General features: G+C 34.9%; 1 protein-coding gene across 1 annotated transcript; it reads right to left on the reverse strand.

Moving 5' to 3' along the window:
• Window positions 1-4,028: 4,028 nt before the first annotated feature.
• Window positions 4,029-10,004, reverse strand: LOC132282509 (probable DEAD-box ATP-dependent RNA helicase 48). The gene is made up of 10 exons (XM_059784221.1): window positions 8,948-10,004; window positions 8,657-8,763; window positions 7,231-7,286; window positions 6,923-7,147; window positions 6,546-6,752; window positions 6,377-6,463; window positions 6,049-6,144; window positions 5,754-5,969; window positions 4,685-4,867; window positions 4,029-4,346 (listed from the first exon to the last, which is right to left on the reverse strand). Exons 1-10 carry the CDS (start codon window positions 9,841-9,843, stop codon window positions 4,116-4,118), a joined length of 2,304 nt encoding a protein of 767 aa, XP_059640204.1. The 5' UTR covers window positions 9,844-10,004; the 3' UTR covers window positions 4,029-4,115.
• Between the last annotated feature and the right edge of the window lie 566 nt (window positions 10,005-10,570).

Below are 10,570 nucleotides of genomic sequence, written 5' to 3' on the forward strand. Positions count from 1 at the left end.
TTACTAAGAGACGAGCTGAGTGAAGCTCGTAAAACCTAATTCCCTTACTAAAGGGACGAGTTGAGTGAAACTCGTAAAACATGATTCCCTTACTAAAGGGACGAGCTTAGTGAAGCTCGTAAAACCTAATTCCCTTACTAAAGGGATGAGCTGAGTGAAGCTCGTAAAATATGATTTCCTTACTAAAGGGACGGGCTGAGTGAAGCTCGTAAAACCTACTTCCCTTACTAAAGGGACGGGTTGAGTGAAACTCATAAAACCTGCTTCCCTTACTAAAGGAACGGGTTGAGTAAAGCTTGTAAAATTTAATTCCTTTATTAAAGGAGTGACGAGCTGAGTGAAGCTTGTACAATTTATTCCCTTACCAAGGGAAGATTATCCAAGGGTACTAAAAATAGTACCCAGAGGCAGAGCACCCAAGGGGAAGATTACCCAAGGGTACTAAAAATAGTATCCAGGGGAAGATTACCCAAGGGTACTAAAAATAGTACCCAGGGGTAGATTACCTAAGGGTACCAAAAATAGTGTACCCAGGGACAGAGTACCCAAGGGTACCAAAAATAGTACCCTGGGGCAGAGTATCTAAGGGTACTAAAAATAGTACCCAGGGGCAGAGTACCTTAGGGTACCAAAAATAGTACCCAGGGTTAAAGTACCCAAGGGTACTAAAACTAATACCTAAGGAAAGATTACCTAAGGGTACCAAAAATAGTACCCAGGGGCAAAGTACCAAAAGGTGCTAAAAATAGTACCTAGGGGCAGAATACCCAAGGGTACCAAAAATAGTACCCCCAGGAACCATTACCCAAGGGAAGAGTACCCAAGGAAAAGAAAGAAAAAAAAAAAAAAAAAAAAAAAAAAAAAAAAGTGTCTTGTACTGTTCATATGAACAGTACCCGCAAGTACTGTTCCCAGGGCAAGAAAATGAAAAAAAAAAAAAATAATAATAAAAAAAAATCTTGTAGGGTATTGTTCCTAGGTAAAAAAAAAAAGTTACTGTTTATGTAAACAGTACCGCAGGAATAGTACCCCTAGGTACTGTTCCCCAGGCCAAAAAAAAAAAAAAAAAAAATTGACATTCCCAAAGCTAGACGAGCAAGCTTGGAAATGGGGGGCAACTAATAGGGAAAAATAACCTACCTTAACCAGCCGTCAGACCTCTTCGACATATTTCATTATCAGAGATAAAGATTTTCCTCGGATAAGAATGATGATATTTCTTATCCAAGATAATGAATGACGACGCGATTCAACAGGGTGAGGATAACCTTGGCACAATTTGAGGAAGTCAAAGGAGTAAATTTTATCCCGTCAAATCTGGCAACAATCGATCTCCTCTGATCTCGCACAAGCCGATCTCCTGCGGGATCAATCTGATTCCAATCGACAGCTATAAATAGGGCACCAAGCCGTTAAAGAAAGTATGAGAAAAAAACCCTAAAGAGAATATACATAATTATTATGTGATACGATTACAAGTACTAACTTGATCGTCGGAGGGTTCTCGGCCGGCACCCCACCGGTGCCATTCGAGGTGACGTCCCTTTGTTTTGCAGGTAAACGCCGTCGTTCCGAGTTGTGAGGATTTCCGCATCAACAATATCTTTGTTTAATATGATAGAGTTTTATTGAAAATAAAATAGATCATTTGTGGTAGAGTTTTATAAAAATTATTTTATTTTCTTTAAATATATATTAATAATACTTGTATAATTAGATTTCCTTTTATTAAAAAAAACTCAAAATAAATAGATAAATATATAATTTGTGTTAGAAATTATAGAAACTCTTTAAATATATCTTTATCTAATATGATAGAGTTTTATTGAAAATAAAATAGGTAATTTGTGGTAAATATGTAATTTGTGTTAGAAATTATAGAAACTCTTTAAATATATCTTTGTCTAATATGATAGAGTTTTATTAAAAATAAAATAGGTAATTTGTGGTAAAGTTTTATATAAATTATTTTATTTTCTTCAATTATATCATTCTCTAATTAGATTTCCTTTTATTATATCAATTAATAAATAATTTTTTTTTATTAATAATACTCGTATAATTAGATTTCTTTTTATTAAAAACTCATAATAAATAGATAAATAGGTAATTTGTATTAGAGTTTTATATAAACTCTTTATATATATCTTTGTCTAATGTGATAGAGTTTTACTGAAAATAAAAATAGATAATTTGTGGTGTACTTATTCTTGTCTAATTAGATTTTATTTTATTTTATAGAAACTCTTTTAATAATAGTATAGATTTATTAGGTAAATTTTAATTTGAATTTTATTAGTTAATTTGAATTTTATTAAGTAATTTTTAGAGTTTTATAGCAACTAATAAATACTGAAATACTGAAATACTGAAACACTTTGCACATTTAATAATAAAATAAAATATAAATAGATATATATAATGAGGGCAAATTTCTCTTTTAAGTTTATTGATATTTTGAATTAAAATAGATTTAAAAAATGAGGGTAAATTTGTCATTTTACACTTTTTTTAACGGTAAAAGTGTCGAAGAAATCATTTGGGGTCTGAGTGATGATAATTTTTGAAAGATGTCTCTGTATGAAATTTGTCCAAACCTCAAGGGTGTCAATGAAATTAACCCTTGTTTTTGACTATTTAACTCTTTGAAGATGATGGACGAGTTAAGAGTTTTAGCCTCTCTTTTTTTATTTGCGTAGTGAAAGAATTATCAAATTTATTTTTAGTGGTTCACACTGATATGATAATTTACTTTTTATAGGTGCATGTAAGAAGGTTAAATTGATAATATTATAAAAAAATAACACTTTGACTTCGAATAGAACACTACAAATAAAAATGAAAAGGTAAACACTTATTTTGAAATAGAGAGACTAATAAAAATAACCAAGACCCCCTATCTAAGAACTTGCCCATTAAAATAAGTGTTCACCTTATGAATTTATGCTTGTCAAAAGAAGCTTTGGTCATAGTTTTTCGCAATATCAAGGTTCTTCTTCAGCGGGGAGAAGATTTCTCGTAGAATTGGGTCCCAAGACACTGTAATCGGGTGGCTCATGAAGTATGCAGATGGATATGGTCCTTAGACCTAATATTTCATGAGACATCGATCCTAAGTGACTTATCACTAGAAGATAGAACGGTGTGAAGTGATGGTTCCCACACACTTCTTTATCTGTCACAATGTCGATAGCATTTCTCTTTGACCGATAATAAATCATACTTGTTGTTCCCTTTTTATTCACAGTTATGCTGACAAATCTTTGCTAGATCATTTTTTTAACAGCCTTGTAATATCTGGTAATCTCATTCTAAGAAATTTTGAAGTTTTCCTCTTTTTTCACAGTTATGTGCTGTATTGGTAAGAATCCAGACCTAGGGGCCAATGCCAATTTGATAAGTTGGTTATAAGTAGCTTATTCTTGCTAAGACTCTCTTTTAACATAATCAGTTAATTCTTCGGATTTTAAAAACATAAGATTTACAGGTACTACTTAGTAGAGTAGAATGAAAACGAATTGAAATTAATTCAAATTTTGTACTAAAATTCCTTCGATCCTAAATCCAATGTGCGGATTCAGTACTGCTAAACATAACATGAATTGTATTTCATAAAAAACAAAAAAAAAAAAAAAAAATGTGTAATGATTTATATTAGAGTAACAATTTAATACACAGATTATAAAGTTACTAAACATGCTCAAATGGAAGCAATAGATGCGACAGTCTCTCACTACTTTTATTTACAAGATCCGGGAGATTAATAGCGCAAATTAGCAATTCCTATTTCCTTGGTTTGGTTTTATTTTCATTTGTTCTTGATAAATGTCATTCAACTTTTTATAGAGCTTGTCTGTTTAATTCTCTTGAACCCAATTTTAAAATTCACAATCCTCCCTGAGCGCGTCTTATCATTCTTCATTTATAGGGCTATACTTTCCATTTAGAGGCCACATCTTAGGATATAGTAAGTTTGAAACATGGCACTATAAGTTTGAAACATGGCACTATGAAGATTGCACAAGACATTGAAATTTCTGAAAACCAGCCACCCTTCAAATGTGAGCATTGCACAAGACATATCTTCTACAAAAAAGTGACATTCAAAACCAGTGCTATTTTCGGATCCGAATGCCAGGAATATCTTTCAAGCCCATTTTCAGCGCCGTCTTTCTGAATAGTGCAGGAGGTTTTTGTAAACCAATTGACTCGGCAAATCGATTGGCCAGCTCAACAAGTGTGGTTTTGTCTCTGCCAATTTCCCCGATCGAGTTGTAGTAGCCAAGCCAAGCATGATAAGCTGCTTCTTTGACACTGCTATCAATCTTTGACAACGAATCCCCCATCTGCAAATCAAAATAGATCTCACATGTTATAGATAAGTGGTTTTATTATTTTTCCCAGTTAACTATGTGAAACCAAGGTACGCTAAAATATAACGGCAAGCACTGGATATCCTGCATCTGTTCAACAGTTTTAACAATTAACACAACCAGCAAAACTGAAACAATTGGTGCAGCAGCTTGTACCATACTACCATCACATGGACAAGCCTCTTCAAATTTCAGTACATTAGCCACCGATATCTCATTTTCACCTTTTGAGGGTGTATTAGATTCGGTTTTACATGTGTTTTTAAATCAAGTAATTACGATCAGTTGTTATAAATGAGTCAGATGCAAACCTTTGCGTCCATGTCAGGATCTAAATGTGGTTTAGGTAATCTCTCTAAAGGGAGTCCTTGTATTTCATCCATGAAATATTCTTCCCATGGTGCAAGCAACAAGATGCCTTCCCCGTCTTTGCCTTCCCGTCCAGTCCTTCCAAGACGATGTATATAATGTTCACGATCAGAGGGAATACCCACCTAGCAATACCAAAATTTTATAGTTGTAAGGTAGTTCACACACAAATAAATAAGAATGTCTTCTAATAACACCAAGAACTGGACACATGAAGAAATGAATTTTCAGATATATTAAGTCTATGATACATGTATGCTTAAAACCAGAGAAATAACCATGGTTCTGGATTTACAAAAGGTAACTGCAAAAGTGATTCTTGCATTCCATGTGAAAGATAGAAACAGAGACAGTGGGGGTTTCTGGTTTCAGCTTCCCATATTTTACCATGTACTCAGTAGTTGTATTATGTTTCTTCTTTCTTATGCATTTAAATTAGAGTAATTGTTGTTCTTAACATTCGTTCACAAACATTTCTAATGTATATTTCTATTTTCCATAGCAATTAGGATTTTTAAATGACAAGGACATATCATCACTACCACAAACCACGTGGGCCAATAAATATAATGATATATCTCATTTTAAAACCTTGTTCAACCAATATGCAAAACTAAATGCAATAATTGGATCCACTCGACCCGGGAAAATCATTTAGAACCTATATATCTACCATTTTGTTCACATAAGCAAAGCAAAAACATAAATAATACAAAACTAAATGTGATAATTGGATCAATTCGATGTTCAAATACCTCCGGAAAAATCATTTAGGACATGATTTTTTTTTTTTTTTAAAAAATAAAATAAAAATAATCATCATTTAGAACATGTATACCAGCGTTGGTGCATCAGTACTGATATACAAATTTCTTCACATAAGCAAAGCAAAAACAGAACTAATAGACATCATTCAGCAATGCATGTGTTACTAGTACGTTTAGAAAATTTTCCAAGGATTAATTCATATGCAGAAGATTAATGAAAGATCATCTTTAGTTTAACCGATACCTGAATGACCAAAGTTACATCAGGATAATTCATTCCACGAGCTGAAACGTCAGATGAAATAAGAATCAATCGTTTTGATTCCCTGAATTCATCAGAAATACGAGTACGATATAGTTGAGGTTTTCTAGAATGTATCTCCCTGACATTCATTTTCATCTCCTTGAGAAGGAGAAATATGAGAGACGTCACTGTTGCAGTCGTACAGAAAACAATAACCTGAGATCATTATTAAAACCATATTAGATAAGCCAAAACTAATACATACATAACAAATCCAAATGACACAAGATCTCACCTTGTAATCAAGCACTTGTGAAATATGCTCCTTTAAAAGATGATGCACTGTTTGAAAATGCAGTTCATGTGGTGCAACAAGATAAGACTGCTTAACCTGCATTGGACAAAGCCAAAGATGAGTATTGAAGCAGCGTCAAAAAAATTGTATATGATTTCTTCAGATTTAATTAGAGGATTCTGAAACATTACAACAAAAAGCAACTACAATAATTCAGATATATCGTGTATATCAGCTATGCATAAAACCGAGAATAAATTTTGCCTCCAACCAAACTTGTCACTAATCTATACGTTAGTATGAGTTTAAACTTGTCACTAATCTATACCTTAGTATGAGTTTCCAAACCACCCAACCCCACTGTATCAATATAGGTATGTTCCTTCTTCAATACAAGCTGAGATATTCGGCGAACCTGCAAGTTCACAATTACTTAATTTATACCACTTAAAAGAATTGCTTTTCAAACAATGAAGGAATGATGGACAATTTTTAACCTCCTTTGGAATTGTAGCAGAAAGTAACAAGGACTGCCGCTGACGGGGAACACAATCAACAATTTTCTCCATGTCCTTCCGAAATCCCAGATCTAGCAAGTGATCTGCTTCATCAAGTATAAGCATTTTCAATCCCATCAAACGTGCAGAGAAGCCAGACTTGTTCTCAATGTGATCCAACAATCTACCAGGCGTTGCAACTATAATCTGCACAAAAGTTGTATATAAGATAACTTATCAAAAAAAAAAAGGGTTGTATATAAGATAAGAAGAATTTGGTATGCTTTGTGCATCTATGTAACAAGAAACAATGGGAACATGTCAGATTCTTGTGTAAAGCCACTATAGATGTGAACAGGAAGAACACATAGGTATACCTGGCATGGGTCTGATTCCAGGCGCTTCTGATCGACCTTGAATCGTGTACCTCCAACTAGTGTCTGGACACCAATTCCATCATGATACTTTAGCATAACATTTGCTTCTGCGGCTATCTGACTTGCAAGTTCTCTAGTGGGGCAGAGAACAAGAACATATATTGGTTGCACACGTCGAACTCTGTTGCTATTTGAAGGCTTCAGAACTGTTTCAATTGCAGGAAGCTGTTTGTGTTTTTACAACAGCATTTAAAGAGAGAATATAATAGCACAACTATCTACAAGAACTTAAAGCACTAGTGATGTACCAAAAAAGCAGCAGTTTTGCCTGTGCCAGTTCTAGCTTTGACCAAAGCATCCTTACCTGTTGCATACAAAAAATTATAACCATCAATTATTATTTGCAATGCTTATATTTAACAAATCATATCATCTTTATATATAAATAAGGAATGATCTTAGGTAGGAGTTTTAAGAATGTAATAAATAGGTAGAAAATAAGTATGCGATCATGACACGAAACAAGTAAATGCTGAAAATTATGCCAAACATTTCATAAAAGACTGAAGTACCAAGCCATTGGCCAATGACCACCTGCCACATGAAAGGGGTAGGAAGGCGTAACTCCTGGGGCATGGAGTAATTTTGTTCTTCGAAATATCATACACATAGAGAGAGGGTGACAAAAGTACAATTTTAGCAAAAATGCATGAAGGTCCAATTTCAGGTAATTGCCATGATAAAGAATATTATAAATTGACTTTTCAAAAATATAAGGAGGTCAAAATATATTGGAGTCATGGTCATTAAGAAAATAGAGCACAAGGCATCTTTGAAGAACTCCTAAGAAACTAGAGGAGCACAAGGCATATTCAAAGAATTCCAGTATATTAAATGAAATAATAGAATTATGGAAACAACATGTGTGCCCCTCCTCTTCCCTCTTCTTCATGTTCTTCTTCAACAGACAGAGACTACAACTGCGGCCCTCCCTCCTCTTCTTCATTTCCCCCTCCCCTGTTAATTATTTTAACATTCACTCAACAGGCAGAGACTATATGTGCACCCCTCCGCTCTTCCTTATTCTTCTTCTTATTTTCCCCAAAGTAAAATGCTAGACAGAGGATCACATTTCATCACATGTGTCAACATCGATGCTTGAGTTGACAAGTACTACACAAAAGTAGAACTGAGTCATACAGATCACAGTGGAGAGTAGTTCCAGTCCTTTGGATGAGATCAGACTGATTTTAGGTGTTGTGACTTGTGCAAATGGATACAGTTGGAGTCAATGGGATACAACAGGTTCCATAAATGTTATATTGCATTCTATTTTCCCGACCATCAGATGACATGAATCTTGTTTTTCTAAAAATAAAATAAAATTCCCATTTATAAAATCAAAAGTTATTGCTAATTATTAGAACTCAGGCAGTCAAGTTGTCAATTTAGTGACACCACTCAATATTTTTGTTTAACTGCTGAAGCATTGTTTCATGCATATAAAGTTTCACTGACCCAAACTATCAAGCACGAAAACATAGTGTTGATAATGATGTGAATGGTGAAATTATATTGCAATGGATAAGATGTACAACTGCTGTATATGGAGATTCAAATGAATAGTGAATAAGCAATAGAGATGACCAAGAATCATTTTTCTTTTTTTGTTTTTTTCTTTTTCTTTTTGGGCATATCTTCAAGAAAAATTCAGGTAGTTGGCAGTTCATATACCATCAAGGCAAGCAGAAAGTGTAGCCTCTTGTACCACGGTCATTTGCACATAGCCAGCTTCAGTAAGTGCTTTGACTGTCAATGGAGATATATTACAATCCTCAAATCTGAAAAGAGAGATTCACGAAATTACCAAAAGTACCATATCAATTCGCAAAAAAAAAAAAATGAAGCACCTAAAGTCTATAATTATACATCTACAACCAATTTCAATTGTAACATAACTTATACATCTCAAAATTGATTATGTTAAGATTGAAATGGGCAAACACACACAATTGATATGTATACCTTTTTTGACTAAGAATTGTTTCCTCTTCACTTTTTTCCACCACATTTTGATTAAATTTCCTCTTGTTAAGCTCATGCCTAATCGCGACAACTTGCTGCGAGAAATCCACCTCCTCTTCTAAGAACTTCAATGGCACTCGCCTTTTTTTGATCGAATCATACTTCCCCAATGCAGCACTACTCATCCTCTGCTTCACATTATCCCTGCCACCCATTTCCTCCTCCTCCTCATCATCATTATCATCATCCGACAAATCATCCTCGCTGGAACTCTCATTTCTCCGAAAATTGAACCTCGACCTTGTTCGGCTCCGAGTATCAACAGAATAATGCCTAGGCCTTGAAGAATTATTGAAATTTGTCGAATTCACAATTTTTTCACCATCCGTTAAATTCCTTCTATCCGAAATTAGCTTCCTCAAATCAACTGGCGGTCTTCTATCCGAAATTGGCTTCCTCAAATCAACTGGCGGCCCAACTGATCGGTTATTTTGATTCGACGGTGGAGATTTGATCGGTCCGTCGGCTTCGTTCCACAAATCTTCCGCTCCCTCCTTCATGAACCGATCGGCTAGGGCTTTGATATGGTCATCGGAGGTCATGGGACTGTAGTTCGATGGGTTTGGATCCGATCGTGGGTTGTTATCAGATTGTCCGGCGACTTTAGCCCGGATTTGGGATCGAACTCGGGCCTGGTAGAGCTGTTTCTCTTGATCGATAAGCTTTTTCTCTTTCTCTCTAGCTTTCTTCTCATGGAGTCTCTTCCACTGCCATTTGTTGAGGCCGCCGGGGAAGGTACGAGGTCCGCCGCCCATGGAGCGGACGAAGGTGAGGGTGTAGAGAAGGTTCTGGAAGGTTCTCGAACGTTCTCGAAGAAAAAGAATGGATGAGTACATGGTTTGGAATTTGGAGATGACTGGGAGAGTTGAGTGGGTTTGGTTTAGAGGAGTTACAGTTGGGGTTTAGGGTTCAAGGAGCAGGAGAGGGTTTAGGGTTTTAGGATATTCAGATTGAAAATGGGGGGTTGTGACGTTGTGTGAGTGAGTTTGTCCCAGTGTGGTACAAGAACCAGTCATATATTGCCATGTAAGGAAAGAAAAGGATTTTCACTTCTTGACCTCCCTTTCCATCCAAACAAGTGATTTTTTACTCCTAGTTTCCATTCAGATGTGTTTGGCGCATGTAATTAAAGTCTTGGAATCAGAATTACACCAATTTCAATTTCATGCCACCAAATGTAGCCTCAAACAAATTTCATTTCTATTCTTGCATTTCTTTAATTTTTGGCTCATATTATATAACTCGAACCTGTAATTAAATATTAACATTTTTCTTGTAAAAATATATAATTGAATTACGCACTCTACTATTATATTAAAATTAGGGTTGTAATTAAACCAAACCTCGAGACCTGGTCTTTGGAACTCAACTCAATTGATCAAACTCGAATTTCAACATGATTCGACTCGAGACAAGTTTTTGTGATTCATTCTTTTTGCTTGTTGAATCAATTTTAAGCTCAAGCTCATTTTGTAGCTCAAGCTTGAGCACAAAGTTGATATTGAAATTATATAGCAGAAAAATAGATGACACGTTCATTGTAGACCAATGAGCAAAGTTACT

This window comes from Cornus florida, unplaced genomic scaffold, assembly GCF_030987335.1.
Source record: "Cornus florida cultivar Cherokee Brave unplaced genomic scaffold, ASM3098733v1 CherokeeBrave_3.0.0_Hap2_Chr11, whole genome shotgun sequence".
NCBI lineage: Eukaryota > Viridiplantae > Streptophyta > Magnoliopsida > Cornales > Cornaceae > Cornus > Cornus florida.